The sequence below is a fragment of the Lithobates pipiens genome, unplaced genomic scaffold, assembly GCF_037356315.1.
Source record: "Lithobates pipiens isolate NorthernLeopardFrog02 unplaced genomic scaffold, aLitPip1_a1.2 Scaffold_10, whole genome shotgun sequence".
In the NCBI taxonomy this organism is placed as follows: Eukaryota; Metazoa; Chordata; class Amphibia; order Anura; family Ranidae; genus Lithobates; species Lithobates pipiens.
Window position 1 is genome coordinate 125798722 of NW_027507686.1, and position 24816 is coordinate 125823537.

The 24816-nt window shown below is 44.6% G+C and overlaps 1 protein-coding gene across 5 annotated transcripts in view; it reads left to right on the forward strand.

Moving 5' to 3' along the window:
- The window catches only part of LPCAT2 (lysophosphatidylcholine acyltransferase 2), a 322785-nt gene that overhangs the window by 194451 nt on the left and 103518 nt on the right, over positions 1-24816 (forward strand). For all 5 annotated transcript variants that reach the window (XM_077458072.1, XM_077458053.1, XM_077458081.1 and 2 more), the window contains exons 9-10: positions 2907-2961; positions 17105-17187. In XM_077458072.1, coding sequence (XP_077314198.1) covers positions 2907-2961; positions 17105-17187 — 138 coding nt within the window. The remainder of the gene's footprint in view (positions 1-2906; positions 2962-17104; positions 17188-24816) is intronic.

Here is a 24816-nt window from a genome sequence, read left to right on the forward strand (position 1 = left end):
CAGAATATGTAATAGCGGGATAAGATGGGATTCTTGGAGAGCAGATATAACAGACTAAATGTGTATAGGTTAGGTTGACCGGGGTGTTATAAAGCAAAACAGGACCAAAGTGGGAAGGGAGAGAAAAGGAAATGGGTAGATGGGATAAGGGATTTGGAGCAGGGATAAGAGAAGAGAAAGAAGGGGGGATTCAAGAAAAGGGGCAGCACACCATCATGTGACAATTTCAAAAAACGAAAATATCAACACGTTTGTCCTTCAAGAGTGAGGAACTATGGAGCAGCAAAGTCCAGCAAAACTAGTGATGGAGTGAGAAAGGCTACCAAATTCTGCAATCCAAGCAGTTAATGGACTTAAACCACAGAACACAGCAAATCGGTCATCTGTCATGCTCTTTGAGATGGGGCGTAGGACCTCTTCTTCTTCTTTTGCTGGCATTGCCATAGTGGCACAACAGGGAGACCAGGAGTTAAAGGCGCAAAGAGCTAGTCCAGAAGGCAGATTTGGGGTAGCTCAAAGGTGCCTATGAAACTGGGGAAAGTTTTGAATGTGATAGATGTGTGAGATAGATTTGTGAGAAGCATAAAAATTGTTTCATTAAAGAAAATTACATCCTGTGTGCTGGCCGCTTTCATAATTTCCATTTTTAACTTTGTACAAATTTATTCTGCTAACAGTATCACTGACAAACTGTCAAGCTCTGCTGTTTTTATCATCCATTCATGTGCAAGCTAAAATGCTGTTTTTTATTTTCCTTGCATGTCCCCCTCGGATCTACAGTGACTTTACTTACAAGTGCACTTTGTGTTCCTTTAGTAAATAACCCCCATTGTTGCAGTGATTACGGTTTTCTATGTCGTCTTGCTGGTACACAACTTGTTGTATGAGAATAGTATGGTTGTTCAGGACTGCAACCTGAGATTTTAGTGGAGGCAAGGTTCTCAGTAGTTTGCTTGATGTTTTCAAAGTGCATTCACAAGTCACATTTCGGATCATTACTCTCCTGTTTATATGTGTTCTCACTACACCGGACATATTGATCAAAATAAGACTTGGTGAGCAATGATCTAATATAGGACTCAAAATTCCATCCATCCCTGGAGCAGACCAAAGCCTTTGAAAGGCTTTCTGACCAAGTTGAGAGTCCATCAGACTCCATTGGGGAAGGAGTACGGCCCCTGGAGCTCACCTGTACATCCACATGGCTCTCCGCCTGTGAAGCAGGAGGAGCAGCCTGCACCATCTTGGAGAGCTAATTGTTCTTAGTGGCAGTGGAGGAGCAGGTGAAGAAGCAGTCTATAACCCATGCAGTTTGTCTCCCGCCATTGTTTTTCTCTTTCTTATGCTGCTGCTGAGAGCATCCAGTTCTGTCACAAAACCACTGTATAGAGTGGAGGGACTGGGATTCACTATACAGCACTTCTCACCATTCCATTAACCCAAGCCATGCTCATTCCAAACAGCATCTTTAACCACTTTTCCCCGGAAGGTTTCACCCCTTTCATCTACAGGCCATTTTTTTTCGATACGGCACTACATTGCTTTAACTGACAATTGCGCAGTCGTGCGACACTGTACTCAGACAAAATGTTCCTTTTACCCACAAATGGAGCTTTCTTTTGGTGGTATTTGATCACCTGCGGTTTTTATTTTTATTTTTTTGTGCTATCAACCAAAAAAACGACTGACAAGTTTGAAAAAAAAACAATATTTTTTACTTTCTGCTATATAACACATCCCAAAAAAAAAAAATTTAAATCAAATTTCTTCATCAATTTAGGCCAATACCTATTTTGCTACATATTTTTGATAGATAAAATCGTCGTATCCCAGTGGCCATCACAGGCGCAGGACCCGCTGATTAGCTTCCACTGTGTCCAACTGCAGTGAGAGCGAGTCACCAGTGGCGCGTGCCCCAGACCACAAGGCAGAAACAACGTACAGGTACACGTTGTTTTGTGCAGCTGGGCAGCCCTGCCGCACTAAACTGCGGACCGCAAGCAGTTAAAGCTAAAGTTTCATCTGCTTATATTATTCCTTTCCTAGTTCCTCCCTTACACCTTCATCAATATAATATTGATATGTTTTTTTTAAAAAAGTATCCATTTTAATTATACTGTATATACATCTCTGAGTTTATGCAATGCAGGGAGCTCATGGCTGGGTGGGAGGACTATCAGGGTGCTGATTATAGCTTCACTGAAAACATCACAGCACCCTGCCTCAATATTGCTCTCAAGGACCATTAGCCTTGATGCAATGATTGGGCTGGCTCTTGGCAGCAGTTATGAAATATCACAATGCCTTCATGGACAAGTGTACTTCTGGAGATGTAAGTGTTCCTAGGCAGACTGCATGCGCATGCAGACTTCCCTAAGTAATGCCCACATGTGATTCTGAGCCTCTTTAGTTGAAAGTACTGAAATTCAGTAAATGAAATGGCAAAGCCAGACTGTCGGGCTAGGTTGGATAATTATGTCCTTTCTCCGGCCTGGAATTGAGCTTGGATCTCTCTCTCTCTCTCTCTCTCTCTCTCATGCTGCAGCTTCTAATGCACACTGTGTGACGCTCAGTGTGCAGTGAAATCATAGTAAGCAATTGCAGTACAGGAGAGGAGCGTGTACAACAGGCGCAAGACTTAAGAGCGAAGCTTTAGTGAGTACCAATCAGCTGCCCTTACAACTCTGTGTGGCATTTTTATGTCACCTATCCTAAACTAGGAAAGAAACCGACATATCGGGTTCAGCAATTTGCTAGATTCATAGCTTCAGATCTGTAAAAAAACTGAGGAAAAATTTCTGTGACTACCAACTAAAATTTGCTTGTGACAACATTGACCATTTAAATTATACGTACATAAAATACGTAAATGTTTTGTATTACATTTTATTTTTCTTTAATTTTAGCGCAAAACTCTTGTTTATGACTGTTTGTCAGTTCTGCACCAACGTTGAAGTGGAGGTAAGACACAATACTTTTACAGATAACAAATATACCGGTACTTACTGCCCCAAATTATTGGAGCAGATTGTTTCCCCTATATTTTTTTACCATTTTTAAAACCAAAAACGAAAACAAAACTAGCACGTAAAGACAACCACTTTCAGTAACTACATTTTTTTAAACCAGCCACTTTGTTACAAGCTAACCTAAAATTTTGATTGCATTATAGTTGACAAACTGAAAATAAGCAAAGTTGTTGGTTAAAAAACATATCGTCATTGATGTATAGTTTAAAAAATCATCTGAAACTACACCTACAAAGGTGAACTAATCTGCCCTAAAAATATGTAGGGAAATACCCATCATTTCAAATCCACTGTTTCTAATTTTTAGGGACTTTTTAATGACTGGCATAGTACCACTGGATTGGTGCAAGGCCAATGTGGTGTCTATATTTACCCTCTTCCTGACTAGAGCACTTTTTGCGATATGGCACTGCGTCGCTTTAAATGACAATTGCGCAGTCAAGCGGCGTTGCACCCAAACAAAATTGATGTCCTTTTTTTCCCACAAATAGAGCTTTTTTTTGGTGGTATTTGATCACCTGTGCAGGTTTTAGTTTTTGCGCTATAAACAAAAAACGCGTCAATTTTGAAAAAAAAAAAGCAATTTTTACTTTTTGCTATAACAGGCAGAATGGGGAAATGCCTTGTTTACATAGGCATCTCCCCATTCTGTCGCTCTGTGACACGATCGTGGGACACCGTCGGACATCAAGTCCGCAGGTCCCGTGGGCATGGTCACGGTGCACGCGGCGTGCGTGCATCACACAGTGCAGATGTACACCCATTTGTGCAGCTGTGACAACGTTTTTATTGGATTTTTTCGGACATAACGAGCAGTACAGAACAAACCAAATGGTTCGAGAACCTAAGAATCAAAGCAGTAACAACTAAATGAACATACAAACATTTTCATAACATGAGAGAATCGGTGGTTATAATTTGAAGCGTGGCTTAGACTAACAGGCACCCCTGAATCAGATGGTTGTACTGTGGAGCGTCAAATTCACCTAAAAGGACCGGGGCCCGCGACTTGTCGTGCTGCGACAAGTTTTCAGTCAGATTATACAGAGAAATTCTCGAAGGTCAGCTGTTCGCCCCAGGAAATTCCCGGCACCCCACCCCTTTTGTCCAACTACTGGCTCGCAGGGAAGAGTGGCTAGTGTATCACTAACCGGTACTCGGGTTCATTCCGGCCAAATGATGTCCCCGACTTCAGACAGCAGGGGCAACCTACTCTTATGGCTTGCCCGGAAATAACTTTTATTCAAAATCAGGGGTTGCAAGAAGCCTTGCTTTGGGCGATAGTAGAAAGGAAACAGTGTCCCAGACAGGGAAGAGGAGAAAATGTGTGAGGGAGAGAAGAAAGTGAGAAGAGATGGGTTCATAGGGGTCCAGGATTGCCCATAGCTCTGGGTGGGATGCCTGTGCATATTGAGATATCACAGTAGGAGGCCCAGGGTTCCCATATGGCCTTAAACTTCCCCATTTTATCGTGTAGTTTCGCTACTATTTTCTTGTGTCATTACCCAAGACACTTTCCTCTTGAACCCCTGAAAGGAGACAGTGGGATTTTCCCTCTTTCGTCTTTCAGGACAGCACACTTGAGAGACCTCAGCTCCTCCCTTCTCAGGAAACACCGCCTAAACCAGAGTTTTAAGTCACGCCATCCCTCCAGCCCAATAGTTTAGGTGTTTCCTCCAGAAGGGAGACACTGCTAGGAAACAGGGCCATTTTTTTTGTCTAGGGAGGCTGAAGCCGGTAATTTCCTGAAAGGGAGAGACGGGTCTCTCAATGCACTACAGCTAGGATGGGGAATCCTTAGTCTGCCTAGGGTACTAAACGCACCCTGTCCCACCAAGTTTTTGAGACCAGGGCACTTGCTTTACAGTACCTTGGGGAGAGGTAGGGGCGGTTTGTGCTGCATTCCTCTCGTCTTGTGGCAGCCAGTGTGGAGCTAGATTCTGGGCTGGATGGCGGGTGACATCAGTTCCAGTGGGGGCAAGTACTTCCACTTGACCCACGGCTTCCGGTTCCGGCCGTGGGATGTAAAGTGAGTGGCGTGATGGCTGGTGGAAGCTTCATTTTTGCTGTAGTGTCAGCAATAGAAGCAACAATCACGACCACTCTTCGTTGTGGTCCGAAGGGATGTCTGAAGCGGGTGCTTCCTGATCGGTGCTGGGTGAAGCAAACACCAGCCACTCTAAGGTAAGTGGAACCCTGGGGTGGTGTTCCCTTACCATCTTCCCGTTTAGCTCCATGGGTGAATTCCCCTCTAGGTGGTCAGAGGGAGGTACGGTGTACTTCTGGGACCCTCGGGGTTTGCACTCCTGGTGTCAGGTGTGGTCTAGTGAATTGTGGTGCTGGCATTTTTCTGATGCTGTGGGGTTTGTTTTGTCGTTTTAGGGCAAGACCACTGAAAAGTCTAGGTCCCCTCACAATACCAAGAGGAAGTGCCCATCATGTAGCAGTACTTTGAGGGAATCTTGGACCAAAATTTTGTGTATGGGTGGTTAGGGAACATTCTGCGGAGCAGGGTTCTGACCTGGCAGCGTCCGTTTAGGAGCTTTCCAGCACCTTCCAATCTTTTAAGATGCTATTTGCGATTTTCCAGCCTCCACAACCCCCAGCTAATCCACTGTCAGTGCAGCTAGATGCTGCACCTGGTCCTGCAGCAAGTCCCTCTATCAGTGAAGGGTTACCTGGGGGCACCATACAGACTTTTGAGAATGAGCCTGACAGCGCGGCCTCAGACTCCTCTAGGGAGTCAGACAGAGAGAATGTGGATAGTGAGTCCATTCGAACCTCCCATTACAAACTCTCCCTGGAAGAGGTGAAGGAGCTCTTGGCAGCCATCCACAACAACTTAGGTCTCTCCATGATCAGATGTACAAGGGTTTTGGAGACCAGAAGAGGAAGGGCTTTCTGGTCCATGAGGTTTTGGTTGACACTATCAAAAAGGAGTGGCGAGACCCAGAAAGGAAGCCTTTCTTTTCCAGAGCCTTAAAACGCAGATTCGCTTTTGCTTTTGCATGAAGCGGCTGTATGGAACAAATCTCCTAGACTGGATGCTGCCTTTTCTCAGGTATCCAGAAAGACAGATTTGGCCTTTGAAGATATGGGGGTGCTATCAGACCCCATTGATAACAGAATGGATTCTCTACTCAAGAAGACTTGGGACTCCATGCTAGGGAATATTAAGCCTGCCATGGCTGTTAAAGTGGTGGCGCATAACATGGAGCACTGGCTAACACACATAAAGGTACATATTGAGGCAGGGACCGCAAGATACAATTCTCTCCTCTTTCCAAATGCTTTTAAAGGGGGTTGCATACATTGCGGATGCCTCAGCAGAATCAGTCTGGATGTCTGCTAGATCCTCTGCATTGGCTAATTCAGCCAGGAGAGCTCTCTGGCTAAAAACCTGGCAAGGGGACAATGCTTCAAAGACCAAGCTTTGCGGAGTCCCTTTCATGGGGGAGTTACTATTCAGTCCGGACTTGGAGGCTGTCCTAGATCGAACAGCCGATAAAAAGAAGGCCTTTCCCTTAAAGAAAAAGTTGGGGGAACAGTCTAAAAAGAAGGTTCGCCCACAGAAGTTTTTCAATTTTCCGAGGGCGGAGTCTTAAAGTCTGGACCAACAAGGGCAAAGAGTGTGGGGGAATGATTATTCGCCCTCCTGAACAGCCCCGGAGTCCCAATGACAAGTTTAATCCCCGGTGGGAGGAAGATTGGGGACTTTCCTCCCACAGTGGGAGTCGGTTACCTCCAATCCATTCATTCTAGGGATTGTAAGGAGGGGGTACAAACTGGAATTCTCAAGCCCCCCCCCCCCCCACACAGGCTTCTAATAACAGATTTATCAAGGTGTGCGGAAAAAGCGGCAGCTTTACTGGCTTCTCTGGAGGAGCTGGAACAGTAGGATGTAGTGTCATGAGTCCCACCTGGGGAGATAGGCAGGGGGTTTTATTCCCACATTTTTGTGGTCCAGAAGCCCTCAGGGAAGTTCAGGCTCATCTTCAACCTGAAACCCCTGAATCTTCAATCTCCTACAAGAGGTTTCGGATGGATTCCATTTTTTCTGTGAAAACATTGCTTCTTCCAAATTGCTACATGGCGTCCATAGATCTAACATGGGCTATCCTCTTCTCCCCAGATATTCACCAAAGTGATGGGGGAGGCGCTGGATTTTCTGCAACTTTGGGGAATCGCAGTAGTCACATACCGGACGACCTGCTCCTCTTTGCTCCTTCACCGGAGCAGTTGGTCCAGGATTTGCAGGTGGCAAGGATTGTGCTGGAACATCTTGGATGGCTCTTAAATTTTGAGAAGTCCAACCTGGTTCCATCCCAGAGGGATATGTTCCTAGGTTACATTCTAGACTCAACCCAGCAGAGAGTGCTCCTTCCAGAAGAGAACGTTTGCAAAATAGACAAAGCCTTGGCAGTTCTACAATGCAATCAACAGATCTCCATAAGAAAGGCCATGTCAACTTTGGGTCTACTGACATCTGCCCTCCCAGCAGTAAGGTGGGTGGGATTGCGTTCATTCTGGAAGTTTGGGACCACACTCAGAGGTCCTTGGACTCAACGGTTCTCATTCCAATACGGGTAAAGAGGTCCCCGTGGTGGTGGAGGAAGGCAACAAATCTATCGCAGGGTCTGGAATGGGTACTGCCATTATCCAAGGTCATCACAACAGACGCAAGCGGCTCAGGTTGGGGAGCACACCTGGGGATGTGTCTGGCACAGGGATCCTGGAGTCTCGAAGACGCCGGGAAGTCCTCAAACTGGAGAGAGCTGAAGGCCATCTTCCTGGCTCTCAAAGATTTCCAACAGGAGCTCCAGGGACATCGTGTCCAGGTCCACACAGACAATTCCTCAGCAGTTTATTACATCAACCAACAGGGCGGCACCAGAAGCAGCTCCCTTTGAGCTCTGACAGAAACAATATTCAACTGGGCTGAGGTCAGGGTGCTCTCACTATCTGCAGTTCACCTGAAGGGGGAATTAAATGAGCTGGCAGACTTCCTCAGCAGGAGGAAACTGAGGGAGAGTGATTGGGTCCTCAGTCAAGTCATTTACAGGATGATTGTTCAGAAGTGGGGGGTCCCATGTGTGGACCTTTTCGCTTCAAGGGAGAAAGCACAAACTCCCCTCTTCTTCTCTCTGAACCACTGGGATGGGGCAATAGGGGTGGACGATCTTTCTCAGGGCTCCCATTTTTCCAAGTGTTATGACTTCCCCCTCTTGTTCTATTGCCCACAGTCTTGAGAAAATTCCAGTCAGAGGGCACGACCCTGATCTTGATAGCGCCACACTGGCCCAGGAGGCTGTGGTTCTCAGTCCTAAAGAAGCTGGCAGGGAAACCGCCTTGGATATTGCCAGTCAGGGAAGACCTCTATCAAGGACCAATCTGTTGCCCTCAGGTAGAGAGGTGAAATTTGGCAGCCTTCAAAAAGTATTTTTTATTTGGGGTGAGTAGAGAGAGGAGTCGCAACCCCTAAGTTTATTTTTTATTTTAAATTTGGCAGCCTGGCTAGTGAGGAGGAAATGCTGAGAAGTAAGGGGTTCTCCGACAGGTCGGTAGTGACTCTTCTAAATTGTAGGAGATAAGATGCGCAGGATCTAATTAAAGGTCTGGAAGAAGTTCAATTCTTGGTGCATGCAGAGCTACTTTAGCGTTTGCAGTCCAGTAGCAGTGGGGCAGATGAGGGACTGGCCCTTAGTACTCTTAAAGGTCAGGTTTCTGCTTTAAGTGTGTTCTTGGAACAACAACTCACAGTGAATCCTTGGATATCCAGGTTCTTTAAAGGCTTAGGTAGACAGAGACCAGTCAGCGCCCATCCTTTTCTGATCTGGGATCTCTCCCTAGTATTGCAGGTTCTTACAGGGGATCTTTTTGAGCCTATCGAGTCTTATATGGTGACATTTTTAACCCTCAAGGCTAAAAGCCCTCTCAAGGAGGGCACCTTTTCTTCAGGTTTTTCCAGATCGGATTATTTTTAAAGCCGATCCGGCCTTTTTGACGAACGTGGCTTCAAAATTTCATAGGAGCCAGGAAATCTGCTTGCCCAATTTTTATTCAAATTCTGTAAGGGAACAGGAGCACATCTTCCACAGGTTAGATGTCAGGATATGTGTATTAAAATACTTGGAGGTTACAGATCAATTTAAGAGATCTGATTCCTTTTTTTTGGTTCTTTTTCTGGGGCTAGGAAGGGTCAAGAGCTTCCAGACATACTATAGCTAGGTGGTTGAGGTTGGCTATCAGTCAGGCCTATATAGCACTAGGGCCATGGCAACATCACAAGCAGAGTGGGCTGGTGCTACACCTGAATCTATAGAGCAGCAACATGGTCAAGTTTTAAGACTTTCGTTAAGCACTACAGACTGGATTTGTCTGCCCAGGACCAAGCATTTGGGCGTAAAGTTCGGCAAGCAGTAGTCCCACCCTAGAGTAAGTGCTCACTTATCCTCTCAATTGTGTTGTCCTGAAAGACAAAAGAGGGAAAATCAAAGTTATGTACCGGTAACGTTTTTTCAAGAGTCTTTCAGGACAGCATCGGTACCCACCCAAATAATTTTTTGCCACCAGCACACAAGAGCATCAGGAGTATGAAGGTTGGTATGATGTGTTCTTGTGTCTCCCTAGACTGGCTGGAGGTTCTCATGGAAAAAACTGACGGGCCGGAGGGATGGCGTGGCTTAAAACTCTAGTGGAGGCAGTGTTTCCTGAGAAGGGAGGAGCCAAGGTCTCTCAAGTGTGCTGTTGTGAAAGACTCTTGGAAAAAACGCTAACGGTACATAACTTACATTTTTCCAGGCTCTGGCGAGCGTTATCTTGGTGCCTAGTAATATATAGAAAGTCAGTGTTGGGGTCAGGAGTGACCGTGACATTTGTTATGGCTCTAATGGTGTGGAATACTTTTCTTCAGAAGAATTTGATGCCCAGGCAAGTCCACCATATGTGGAACATCGTGCCCTCCAACTCACATCCCCTAAAGCATAAGGAAGAGGCCCATGGGTAGATCATTGCCAGTCTGGAGGGGACATAATACCACCTAGTCAGGACTTTGAAGCTGGCCTCTATAAGGGATATATTGAGAATACTTTTAAATGAGCGCTGAAATAAAACCAGTCCAAGGTAGTCCAGGAGCAGCCAGTGTCTTCCTCCCAGGCCCAAGTATATGTCAGAGTGTCCTAATTTTTCGCCAGGGCTGAGTTAATCAGCAAGATCCATCCCCTCTGATCCATAGTGTTTGAGCACTAGTGTTCATATGGGGTTAATGTGGGGGGTTCTGTTTTGTTGAGCAAAATGGAGTGTAGGAAATGGGATATTTGGGAAAAGCTGAATAGTTCCGAATTGGGTATTTCCAGTATCTCCCTACAATGAGCTAGGGGCCTGCCGGGGAGAGGAAATGACCAATTTGATAAAGGCCTTTGTCCGTCCACCAGTGGAAGGCTTTAATATTCAGGTCAGGGGGAAATCTTGTGTTATGGAAAATGTGCGATAATGGCTTCAAGGGTGAGGTCAGGGATTGTTGTGTATAGAGTGTGGAGCTCAGGGCTACAGAGTGGGAGAGGGTGGGTGACATTATTGCTGGTCTGTATTTCGGTTCACACCATAGAAGGTAATCTATGGTATTTAAGGGAATGGCTTGTCTTTCAATGGTGACCCAATCAGGCTTCGGACCTCTAGAGAAAATCGTGGATATTTGGGACAGTTGAGCTGCTTGGTAGTACCACCATAGGTTCGGCAGGCCCACCCCACCCTGAGATTTTTTGTCTAAGTTGTATCTCTGTGGAGCATCTGTAGCCTTTGTTACTCCAAACAAAGCGCACTACGAAGGACTAGAATTTATTGAGGAATTGTTTCTTTACCAGAATAGTCGGGGGAGCAGGGTCATCTTTGCCGCATGAATTCTGCCCAACCAGGACAGACCACACTTTGACCACCTCTGCAGGCCCCTCCTACATTTATGTATTATAGGGGGATAATTCGCTTGGAAGAGATTGTTGATATCGGGAGCGAGTTTGATACCTAGGTATGGTATTGCAGTATAAGCTCATGAGAAGGCAAAGTTGTGAGTAAGCTGTTTGTGTAGGTCCGGGGGGACTGAAATATTTGAAGCTATCGATTTAGACATATTAACCCCCAACTCGGAGACCTTGCTAAATGTCAGTATTTTGTATACCGTAGATGTGGATGTCAGTGGGGAGGTGATAAAAAGGAGTAGGTCGTCCGTATACAATGTGCACTTATGTTCTTGGTCTCTGCAGATTACCCCCTTGATGTCAGGACTAGATCGGATTGCTGTGGCCAAAGTTTCAATGGCTATTGCGAAGAGGAGGGGATAAAGCGGGTAACCCTGCCTAGTGTCACTGCCAATGGAGAAGGAGTCAGAGTATCTGCCCATCAGGCGTACTTGAGCTATTGGGGTTGAACATAGCAAATGTATTATATTCAAAAAGTAAGGGCCAAAGCCCCATCTCCCCAGGATTCCGGTCAAAAGTCAAAGATCTATCGAAAGTAAAAAGCTTTTTTGGGGGGCCCCCATCCCATAGTGATTTAAGTAAAGAGAGAATCTCTATTGCTCTCCCTCTCCCCAGAGCCGGCCCCAGTCTCCTAGGGATGAGACCCACCTGATCTCTGTGGATGCAAGAAGATATAAAACTCATCACTCTATTAGCGAGAATCTTCATCGTTATTTTTATGTCGTTCTTGATAAGCGACATCGGACGATAGTTACCGACTTCACTCTGGTCCTTACCCAGTTTTGGGATCGCTGAGATATAAGCAGAGTTGAGATCAGTTCCTAGTGGGGCTCCATCCCTGAAAGAATTGAAGAACCGAGCCAGGTGCGGAGTCAGCGAGGGGCCAAATTTTTTGTAGTAGCCAGTGGAGAGACCATCTGGCCCGGGGGAAGATCCTAATTTAAGGGGCTTGATGGTGTCCAACACCTCCTCGGGAGTAAAAGGGTTCTCCAGCAGTTCCCTAGCTAGTGAAGGCTAAGGGAGGTTATCAAGAAAAGTGTCCTGGAGTAGTTGGGGGGGGGGGGGATAGGTTTGTAGAGGTCAGAGTAGAACTCTAGAAAGGTGTCCATTATTTTTGTTGGGTTTTGTGTTAAGTCCCCCTGACGTGGAACGAATTTTGTGGAAGGCTAGTGTGCATTGTTTAGGGATCAGCTTGACTGCAAGTCTGGAGCCAATCCTGTCTTTTTGGGAATAGAATTTAGCCCCAGTCCATCTGAGGTGTTTCTCTGTTGTCGTCGTAAGGGTCAAATTGAGAAGGGCACGGGCAGAATCTAGTTTCGCCAGGCATGCAGGCGTAGGTTTGCGTTTGTGTGCCTTCACTAGAACATGAAATTCCTCTGTGCATTTCTGGGTATCTGCCCTGTGTTGTCTTACATTTATATGCGGGCTGAATGAGTTTCCCCCTAAATTCCGACTTTTGTGCCGCCAAAACAGTCATCTGGGAGACCTCATTGTTGTTAATGATAAGGAAGTACTCTTTAATAGCTTGCTCAAGCAAGGTGTATTGTATCGGGTCAATCAGAAGGGCCTCATTCAGGCATCGACTGGGTCCTCTAGATCTTGACAATCTTTGCAAAATCAAACGGACTCACAAGGGGGTATCTATAATCGTGGATCCTCTGATCAACGGGATTGATGTGGAGTGCATGAAGATGTGATCTATCTTGGCGAAGGAGCTGTGGGGAGCTGAGAAGTGTGTATATTCTTTCATATTAACCTCTCTCCAGATATCTACCAGCCCTGCAGAGTGCAGCCTGTGAGTAATTTTCATGCTTTGTGTAGAGGGACATTTGGGTTTCGGTTTCCCACCTGCCGATTTGTCTAGGGGGAAATCAAAGGTGGTATTAGAGTCCCCGCCAATGAACACTAGCCCCTTAAAGTGTTTTTGCAGTTTTTGTAGCAGAGGTTCGAAAAAGTGTTTTTGACCCTTGTTGGGGGTGTAATATGACACAAAAGTGTATGTCTCCCCATCAATAGGGCCGGTGACTAGTAGGTAGTGGCCTGCAGGGTCTGCAATGATCTCTGGTTGTGAGAGATTAATATATTTGGAAAAGCATATAGCCACCCCCTTCATTTTGTTATCTGCTGAGGCTATAAAAAATTGAGGGTATCGCTGATGAAGAAATATGGGTTTATATGAAGCAGGGAAATGGGTGTCTTGTAGTAAAGTGACATCCACGTGCATGGAATGGTACAGTTGGAAGAGTTTCTGACGTTTGATGGGGGAGTTGAGTCCGTGAGTGTTGTGTGATAATTTTGAGAGTAGGGGAAGTGTGATTTGTGTTAGCCATAGATCAGAGGTGAGGGACCCGAAAAAGAGACATGTAGACTACCTCTTCCTGGAGGAACAGACACACGGAGATGCCAAATTGACAGTTGAGTCAGTGCCTGAGGACCTGGAAAGCAAGGCCAGGGGTTAAACAATTCTTATCATATATCAAACTGCTTATGTTCACAAGACAACAAAAATAACACAGTACCCGGGGGTCCCTTGACCCCCCATCCACCCTGGAGCAGGGATGGACTCGCCATCTCCTATCCCTTAACCTGAGAGGACCGGGAAGCCCTAACTACAGGGATCCCGGGATGACTCCTGGGGCACCAAAGATTACTGTAGGTGCACTGGGTCCACCACAGCCCCGCCACCTAAAATCAAACTTGTATTGGAAATTAATAATGCATATTAAAAAGAGCGCCCCATAACAGGAACTAACCATGAATATATAAGAACACCAGGATCCCTTCCCCGGGCCCAGTTTTTACTGGGAGGAGCATACAGAAAGGACATATCGGAGGAGGAGGTAAGAAAAACCTATTTAAAAAAAATTAACCATAATGAACTATTTCCACATAACGGTGGGTGAAAATTATACACTCCCTCTTAGGGACAGGAATCAGACTGTGTGTACTAATGTACTATATGAGTATGGAGTGCCGCCGAGGAAAGGCACCCAGCAGTCAAAAGGGGCCCACTTATGAGCTCTAAGGGTAGTCTCATCCTCCCTCACCTGAGCCCAGGACTGAAATTCCCTGTCGCCCCTAAAGGACCAAGCCTGTGAGGGGAAGGGGAAGGGAATACAGCTGGGTCAAAGAATAAGTGAAGTCAGTCCCGGAGGAAAACCGCTAAAGGGTAGACCAGGGTATGTGCCCCAATTGCTTGAGAAGGCAAAGTCTCAGACCAGAGCCCTGATCTATTCGGGGAGGCCTGTCCATCATGTTGGTAGGTTTTCTTTGGACCTCTTAGAGTGCTGTTTCAGCCAAGTGGATTGCAGCAGGCTTTCTGGTGGGGGCCTCTTTGTGGAAGAGGGGGTTCCCTTGTGGATGGTGGGGGATTTCCTGTGCGATCAGACCAAGGTGCAGCAATAAATGCTCCCCCTCTGCAAAGGAAGAGAAACCGCAGTCTTTGTTCCTATAGGAAATGTTCAGTCAGAGTGGGAATGACCATCTGTATGTGATTTCCTTGTTGATCAGGATCTGGAGAAGTGGTTTAAGCGATCTTCTTTTTCCTCCGAAATTGCACTTTTATTGCAATTTCAAGTGCACTTTGCACTTGTAGTTTGCACTTATAGTAGTTTGCACTTATAGCATGCTAACTAGCCCCAGGAGTTGATGGGCTACAGCAGTGGTTTCCAAACTGTAGCCAGGGGGGCAGATGTAGCCCTTTGCTAGACTTTATTTGTCCTTTTGGGCCCTATTCCTCCCACTTACACCAATAGTGGAGAATAGTTGCTTCCACTGACACTAATGATGGGGAATTATTCCTCCAACTAATATCAATGGTGGGGCACTATTCCTGCCACTAGAATCAATGACCGTATACTACTATTCCCATTGATGCCAACAATGAGGCACTATCCCTTCCACTGATACCAATGATGGGGTACTATTTCTCCCACTAATACCAGTGGGGCACAACTCCTCCTCCTACTGACCAACAACCCTGAGGCCATGTTTATTCTCATTGATGCTGGGCCTGGGATATTTTCTACCCCCATTGGTCACAATCTGGCCCCCTTAAAGTCTGAAGTACAGTAAACTGGCCCTTTTTGTATGAAAGGTTTGGAGACCCCTGAGCTACAACACAAAGCAGATTCTGTTAACTAGTGGTCTTACATGAGGGAATGCAGGAAAGTGAACTCTGAGCTATTTATCTGTAAGATTATAATTATTTGAGAAGGCAAATTAATCCACTCACGTAGAAGTGTGTTTTAGATATTTTCAAACTCTTCTAAAGATGTGGCAACTGAGAGTGGTTGTTTTTGGTATGCTAGTTTTTTTATTAAAAGTGTAAAAGCTAACTATTGAAAGAATTGTCTCAATGTCCTGAATACATTCACATAAAAACCTTAAAAAATCAGGCCGACCAAGTCTAGCAAAACTGGTCCAGCTTGGATTGTTTTCACCCTGTAACTGCTCTCTCTCACATTCAGACTCCGCAGCATCTAAAAAGTATAACTGGACTTTTTATTAGCACTCTTTGACACTCAATTTTAGGATACACATTGTGTGTACAAGCAGACAAAATGGTTGTTATTATACCCACATTTGCATGAACGACCTAAATCCACTCCCTGATCATTGTAGTGTACTTTACCCAAAAAGACACTTCAGTGTTTTTAGTCAGCATCTTGCAGCAAGTTCCTGTTGCAGGACACATGCATCTGAGGTTTATGGCTGGACTGGGCATTCATTGAGCACACTATTTATACCACCATGCCAGCAGTCCCTCCAGAAGCACATATATTCCATCCTATTGAACTTTCACTGGTGGACAAATGAAGGAGGCATTTTTAAATATCCCTGTGGGCTGTGACCGTATGATGCAGCCTAGTACCCATTAGAAGACGCATGCTTTGGCAGATACCAAGTTTTTATGAGTTGCTATTTCTGCATGGGAATGATCTATGTACTTTGCATTTTTTGATTGCCCCTTGGTAAACCTAATGGGGTCCTGAGGTACTAATTGCTTTTTGCCCAGTACCCATAGATGGCCAAGTCAGATTGGATTACAACTATTATTGTACAGTGCTATGTCTGAAGAATAAGCATATACACATGGATATTAACAAATTTGGTGTTGCTTTTGTCAGCCAGCACACTTGATGTGCCTTTTGGGAGATGCATTACAACATGAAGCACTGCATCTGCCTATTTATGGTTTGAAGTTTATTATTTTCGATGTTGCATGGGATTTTATTCTCTTGGGAAGTTTTCGGAGTCTATGCATTTCCAGTATTGTTGGGAGGAATTTATTATAACTGGAGCAGACAGAATCTGGGGAAGCTATGCAGGCAACCAATTGGCTTCTGTTTTCAGTTTGCTCAGTTAAAGCGAAACATCACCCAAAAGGGGAAGTTACACTTTTCTGCCTCCTTCATACATCCTCAATCACGTTTGGATACCCTTTTTTTTTTTGGGGGGGGGGGGGCAGTACCTGGTTTTGACAGGTACCAGCTCCCATGTCCACGCGGGTAGCCTGAGATCACCCCTCCCCCCCCCTCCCGATGCAGTGGGACACATCACAGGTCTAGTGCATGCAAAGTAGGAAGCTGACTGTGAAACTAAAAGGAGCCATAGTTAGCTTTCCTTAGTAAACATGCCAGAGCCGGGGACCCGATGACAAGTGAAGAGCTGCCCAGTGTGAGGACAGCACTGGAATGTCCATTTATTGAAAGTATCCCTAGCTGTTGATTTTACATGTTGTTCATACTGGCTGAAGATCCTCTTTAAGCTTTAAAAATAAAAACTAGAAGTTAATTGGTTATCATGCACAGCTGCTCCACATTCTGGATGCTCCAGTTTTAATAAATTCACCAGTGTATATTGCTTACTTGTAATGTTCATTCTTGTTACAAGGACTATTTGGTTAAAATCCATATGAGCAGTTTAATATGAGACTTTAAACATTCCACCATGTTTTTATTTTTTTGTGTGTGTAAAAATGTTTTAGATTTTGTGATAAATTTAGGGTAGCCTCTTTATTAAGAGTGTAATTTATTGGTGCTTAGACACTTCTTCTTAAACAAAGTTAAATGCAATATACATTTGCCTCTTCCTTTCAAGTTCCTTCCTGTGTATGTTCCTTCAGAAGAAGAGAAGAAAGATTATTTTCTCTATGCAAGCAATGTTCGCAATGTCATGGCAAAGTATGTATCTTATTATCATTGCCTGTTGATCTAATTACTTTTTTGATTGATTTTTTAGAGATGGTAAAATGTGGTTATTTATTTGTAGGGCTTTCTACTAATTTCTGAAATTGGCATGTCTATACAGTATGTTTCTAACTATACTGTAGTTATTGAATTAAAGTACCTGTAAGCTGTATTAATTATTTATGCCAATGGAGGCAACCAGATTTGCTCAAGTATACAGACCCTGCTGTCTAGTTTTGTAGAACCTTTTTCCACAAGGAATGTCTGTGAATAAAGTGACCTGGTAAAACCCATGTAATATCTTATAACAGCTGTTACGAGAAACATAGAATAAATGAACTGCCTTTAGGGCTCCTGCTGAGGCTAATCTGTAACATGGAATGTAGTTAGACTGCAATAATAACTCAAAATAGGCTTTAATTAAAATACACCATATTTATTTAAGCTTTGTATGAAATGTATACAGTACATGCTTCTGCACTGTTATGCTTGTATTTTTGAGTACACGGATCATGGTGTCAGTGCTTGGGTCCTCTCCTAGAAAGGTGACACAGAGGAATTTACTAAAGAACCCATCTCCCCATAGCCTGGTTCATGGCAACACATTGGAAACCCATAAGTCTAATGGTTCACAGATAAAAAACAGCCAAAGTGTTTTTTGGGGGCAAAAAACACCCCCTTTTAATCAAAGCTACAGGAAAGTATAGCATATACTGTGTGTATATATACACTATACTTTCAAAAGTATTGGGATACCTGCCTTACACGCACATGAACTTTAATGGCATCCCAGTTTTAGTTCATAGAGTTCAATATCGAGTTGACCCACCCTTTGCAGCTATAACAGCTTCAACTCTTCTGAGAAGGCTGTCCACAAGGTTTTGAAGTGTGTCTATGGGAATGTTTGACCATTCTTCCAGAAGCAAATTTGTGAGGTCAGGCACTGATGTGGATGAGAATTCATCCCAAAGGCGTTCTATCAGGTTGAGGTCAGGACTTCAGGCCAGTCAAGTTCCTCCACCCCAAACTCGCTCATCCGTGTCTTTAAAATAGAATAATACATACATAGAATGGATTAGGCCTCTTTCACATCAGTTAACATCAGTTTTTTATCAGTTTTTTTAACCACTCGAGTTATTTATTTATTTATTTTACATTAGAGCTGCACGATTCTGAATAAAATGAGAATCACATTTTTATTTTTCCTTAGAATAAAGATCACGATTCTCGCAGTGTAACATCATCTTTCACATTATACAAAAAGAAATTGGGCTGACTTTACTGTTTAGTTTGTGTTTGAAAGACTGCTGTGCAAATACCGTATAACATAAAATATTGCAGCAACTGGCATTTTATTCTCAAGGGTCCCTGCTAAAAAAAGATGTACCGTATATACTCGAGTATAGGCCGACCCGAATATAAGCCGAGGCCCCCAATTTACCCCCAAAAAAACTGGCAAACTTATTGACTCGTGTATAAGCCGAGGGTGAGACATGCCTGTCCATCCCTGTGTGTGTGTCCGTCCATCCCTGTGTGTCCGTCCATCCCTGTGTGTCCGTCCATCCCTGTGTGTCCGTCCATCCATCCCTGTGTGTGTGTGTGTCCATCCATCCATCCATCCCTGTGTGTGTGTGTGTCTCCATCCATCCATCCATCCATCCCTGTGTGTGTGTGTCTCCATCCATCCATCCCTGTGTGTCTCCATCCATCCCTGTGTGTGTGTGTATCCATCCGTGTGTGTGTGTGTGTGTGTGTGTGTGTGTGTGTGTGTGTGTGTGTGTGTGTGTGTGTGTGTGTGTGTGTGTGTGTGTGTGTGTGTGTGTCCAGCCTACCTGTGTCCCGAGCCTTTGTCCCGAGCCTCCGTCCCGTGCCTTGCCTCCTTGCCTCCGTCCCGTGCCGTGCCTTGCATCCGTCCCGTGTCGTGCCTTGCCTTGCCTCCGTCCCGTCCCGTCCCGTGCCGTGCCGTGCCTTGCCTTGCCTCCGTCCCGTGCCCTCTTCGTCGGCGGCCATTGTAAAATTCAAAAGCTGCGCCGCCGCCTTCGCCTGTGATAGGCGGAACACTGAATTTCCCAGCAGCCTGTGTTCCGCCTATCACGGACATCGTATCATCCTCGTCCGTAGTACGAGGATGATACGATGTCCGTGATAGGCGGAACACAGGCTGCTGGGAAATTCAGTGTTCCGCCTATCACAGGCGAAGGCGGAGCCGGAGGCGCGGCTTTTGAATTATAGAATGGCCGCTGTCTGTCTGCTCGACACGCTGATCGAGCGGGCAGACAGCGGTGACTCGAGTATAAGCCGAGGGGGGCACTTTCAGCCTCAAAAAAGAGGCTGAAAATCTCGGCTTATACTCGAGTATATACGGTATATAATGTTTGGGGGTTCTAAGTAATTTTCTAGAAAAAAATACTGATTTTAGCGTGTAAGTGGCAGAAAAAGGTTTAGTCTTTAAAATGAGTGCAAAGGCTTTTTCTTAGATAACATGTTATACTTACCACCTCTGTGCAGTTTGTTTTACACAGAGCAGCCTGAATGCTCCTCTTCTCAGGTCCCGCTTTGCTCCTGGCTCCCTCTCCTATCAAGTGCCCCCTCAGCCAGCAGCTTACTACAGGGGGTACTCGAGCCCGAGTCAGAGCTCCGTGTATCCATTCAGACATAGAGCCCCGACCTGGCCTTGCCCCCTTTCTCCCCTGATTGGCTTACTGACTTTGACAGCTGCAGGCACCTGTGGCGCTGTTGCTGTGTCTCAGCCAATTAGGAGGAGTGTCTGGGACAGCTAGACACTTGTGGACATCTCTGGAGAGAGATGGGACTCAGGTAAGGGGTGGGGGGTGCTGGGGGGGGGCTGCTACACAGACAATTTTTTAGCTTAATGCATAGAATGCATTAAGATAAACCTTCTGCCTTTACAACTCATTTTAAGTGATTAAACTGCCCTCACCTACAGACCAAAGTTCATTTCTTTGCTCTAAGAACCAAGAGATACATTGTATCTTTTCATTATCTCTGTGTTGAGAAATGTCTTTTTTTGACAGCTCTGGCTCTGCACTGTTTATGGAAAAAAAAATGCAGACAATTACATTTAAAAGCTGACAGTGACAGCGCCGGCAAGTGAGGGAGCCTGTCTGTACAGACTGCCCCCTCACTGTATATGTACATCTCTTCTCCTCTCCTGCCCCTCTCCTTGCCCACCCACCCCCTCTCTGAAATGACAGCTCCAAAACCTAAGGAGAAAAAAAAAGCAGGCACTTATTTGAAAGCCAAAAACGACAGTCAGTGCCAGCAAGTGAGGGAGCCTGTCTGTACAGACTGCCCCCTCACTGTATATACTGCTGTACTACTCCCCTGCCATTCTCTGCCACAAACCCAATCCCACAGTGACTGGTTGCCCCTAACAACCATTGCAAAAACAGATGAAAATCTGACCATTTGTCATTTTATATTCACAATCCATTTTTTTTAAAGAATGAAAAATAGGGCTTTCATTCATTAAAAAAAAAAAATTGATGTTGACGGAAGCGGATGAAAACAGATGAAAATAGATAATCATTCACTGTCATGAATTTTTCCATTGGAATGCACCAATGTCCATTTTTCATCCACCAACAGATGGATCAAAAATGGACAAACGGTCCATATATGTGAAAGGGGCCTGCATTCATATCTATAGAAAGTAAATAAATGTAGTGCTATGTGTAAAAATAAATATAAATATAATGTGCAAATATCTAAAATAAATCCTTCATATAAATGAATAGTCCATAACATGAAAAAATGAAGAAATAAAACATGAAAAACTCTTCTTGTGATCAGTGTATCCACACAATTCCACCACAGTGATTGATTGTTTGTCCTCAAAAGGAGTGCACATCACCAGTGAAAATGCGCGCTCACCTCCCAGATGAGTCAAAACTCATATGCGGATCTCTCCAAAAGCTCTTTGCTCTCACTTCCTCTTACCAATCAATGATGGATAATCCAGATGGCTCCTTTCTTAATGTTAACTCAGCTCATTAACATCCAAAGAAACAAATCAACTCCCAGCTTGGCTCAAGATTCCATGAGTTCAGGACATGTAAATAATAAGTATAGAGACCATAGTGTTCTCCGTATACAAATTTATTGAAAGCCCCCAAACAGACAAGTTGCATTTACAAGATAAAACATTTAAAATCACATATAAACCTTCAGAGTAGCACCGTCGTATCCACATGCACAGTGGCTGACTAGACGTCACTATCATCACTTCTCTTCTAGATGCATATCGGCCAATCACAGGCCTTCCTCTGTAGAGGAAGGGCTACTGAGGAAGGCCTGTGATTGGTCGATACGCATCTAGAAGGGAAGTGCTGATAGTGACGTCCAGCCAGGCACTGTGCATGTGGATACAGCAGTGCTACTCTTGAGGTTTATATAATTTTAAAAGTTTTAGCTTGTAAGTGCAACTTGTCTGTTTTGGGGCTTTGAATAAATTTGTATATAGAGAACACTATGGTCTTTATACTTATTATTTACATGTCCTGAACTCATGGAATCTTGAGCCAAGCTGGGAGGTCATTTGTTTCTTTGGATGTTAATGAGCTGAGTTACCATTAAGAAAAGAGCCATCTGGATTACCCACCATTGATTAGGAAGGGGAAGTGCAAGAAAAAAGAGCTCGTGGGGAGATCTGCATAGGAGTTTTGACTCATCTTGGAGGTGAGCGTGCATTTTCACTGGTGGTGGTGTGCACTCCTTTTGAGGACAAACAATCACTGTGGTGGAATTGTGTGGATACACTGATCACAAGAAGAGTTTTTCATGTTTTATATTTATTTTTTTCATTTTATGGACTATTCATTTATATGAAGGATTTATTTATTTTAGATATTTGCACTTTATATTTTAAGCTTGTTGGGTGTTTTGGAACTTTTGAGATGAGCGTTTTACAAGCTGAAACCGCTCAGGTGTGAATGCAGCCTTTACAACTTCTTTAACTCCCAATTTAATGTATTAGACCAAATTGATACAGACTAAAAGAAATGTTACACATCAAAAAATAAGCGGCCTAAACTGGTTTTGTTTAACTACATAAATCTAGAACTCAGACCATATTAACTACTTAACCACTGCGCTATAGCCAAATGGTGACTACAGCGCGGCTCGATAACTCTGGTAGGGCGTACATTGACGTTCTTCCAGAATCTTTCACCCACCCGCCGCCTGGGGCGCGCACCCAGGAACATCCCTGACTGCCGGGTCCTCCGGATCATCCCTGTACAACAACTAGCTAGATCCCACAAGATACCCATGCATCTTCTGTCCTTTGATATTAAGAAAGCATTTGACACAGTCTCCTGGTCCTACCTACGCTTTATACTCCAGCCCTGGGGCTTTGGCCCAAACTTTCTACAGTGGGTAGACTCTCTTTACAACCAACCTCAAGCATATGTTAAGTATTCTGGGTTTCATTCAGATTGCTTCCCTATTCAACAGGGAACCAGGCAGGGTTGCCCTCTTTTCCCCCTAATCTTTGCCCTAGCAATTGACCCCCTGGAAACCCTAATAAGAAAAAAAAACAATTTTAAAGGCCCGGAAGTTGCTTCCACAACCCATAAAATGTGTCTGTTCACCAACGACATGTTACTATTCATAACTGCCCCTTACACAACACTCCCAAACCTTATTCATACGTTAGACAAATTTGCGGTAGTCAATCAGAGGTCAATCAGTCCAAATCCAGGGCCCTCAATGTGTCCCTTCAACAGACAGAGTTCAATCATCTGCGGGATAATTTTCACTTCATGTGGTCCATGTCATCAATTCCATATTTTGGAATAAAGCTGACTAGCAACCCATCCCACCTCTTTCAGGGAAACTACCTCCCTATGTAAGCTCATCTGTCCTCTTTGCTGGCCACTTGGCAGCCGCTATGCGTTTCCTGGCTTGGACGCGTTGTGGCCATCAAGATGTCACTATTACCTAAACTCTTGTACCTTCATAGAGTCCTTCCAGTCGTAATCCCCACCTACTTTCACTGAGTTATACAAAATCATGTATTATCACGAATTCTATTGCTTCGCAGTAAGCTCAGTAGGGGCCTAGGGCTGCCTAATTTTGCACGATACTATCACGTGGCCCAACTGGCTCAGATCACATTATATCACGTAAAAACTGAAGCATCACTATGGGTCAGTCTGGAACCGATTGATCTTCATCCCCTAGCAGTGACTAACTTGCTATGGATGTCCAGCTCTGCTCGAGGCCCCATAACCAACTCTATAATGCAACACTCCCTTCGACTTTGGGATAAACTATGGAGCCCTTTTAAACTAATGTCCCCTCACTCCCCACTTCTCTCCTTTTTCATCCACCCACACTTATACTCTGCCTTTGCTGAACCAGCTTCCTTCCAGGCCTGGACCCAATCAGGATTAAGTCGCATATGTGACCTTGTCACCAGTAACACCCTTCATTTTGCTCAGACAATCATAAGTACAAACTCATCGCTAGATAGCTTATCGCTATACGAGGGTATATGCGATTCAGACCCTCATGCCCCGGGTATCATATCATGCTTATATAGTCATCTCACATCCCCTCCTTCTAGCCTCCCACTATATGCAGGGGACTGGGAAAATATATGGGCTAACACAAAGACTTTTTTCCCAAAATATTAAAGTGGTTGTAAACCCTTACAACACACTTTGACCTACAGGTAAGCCTAGATTAAGGCTTACCTGTAGGTCCAAGAAATATCTCCTAAACCTATACGGTTTAGGAGATATTTGCCCGAAGAGGCGAGCAGGCGCACTGAGCGCGGCATTTACAAGAATGGAGCTGCCGCGCGTGTCGACTCCCGTGCGCATGCGCGGGAGTGACGTCATCGCGGCTTCGCCGAATGACAGCGGCGGAGCTGCGAGACCCCACCGACAACATGGTTGCGCCGGACTACAGGGGACAGCGGTGACATCGCTGGCTCCTGTGTCAGGTAAGTGACACATAATGGACTACTATGCGATGCATAGTAGTCCATTATGCTTTGCCTTTGCAGGGAATGAAAGAGGAAGTAAACTCATCAGGGTTTACTTCCTCTTTAAGAAAATAGAGAAAAGAAAGGATAGATCGAAGACCTCTCCCTAATGGCTAATTGAGACTTTACAAGATGTGTTAGTCTGTCAAGAGGCAAGCACGTCAACACACATAGTTTAGAAAGACATTCATTTTATTACAAAGAAACTTCATAGATTAAAAACATTTATGGTACATCAAATGACCCAAAATTAATAAAAGCAGAACAGGCGATGGAAGAAATTCGAAATTCCAGCTGGTAATTGAAGCCAGGGGAAAAATTCCTCCTGAAGTCAAAACAACAAGGGTCGCCAGGTACATCAGCATGTGTCCAGCCATCCCACCACGATATGAGTGACTCATGAGTTGACCAATTTGGATACATTCATTTATAAGATCGTTTTATTCATTCACACGGTTCAACATCCACAAAACCACTGAGGTGACCCATGCATCGCATGGCTATAGATACGTTTAACCCCCATTGGAGAGGTAGTCACACCAGGAGAATTTACATATTTTTCATGCTTGTATTTTCTATTGTTGCCTATATTTTATGCTAGCTGCTGAACA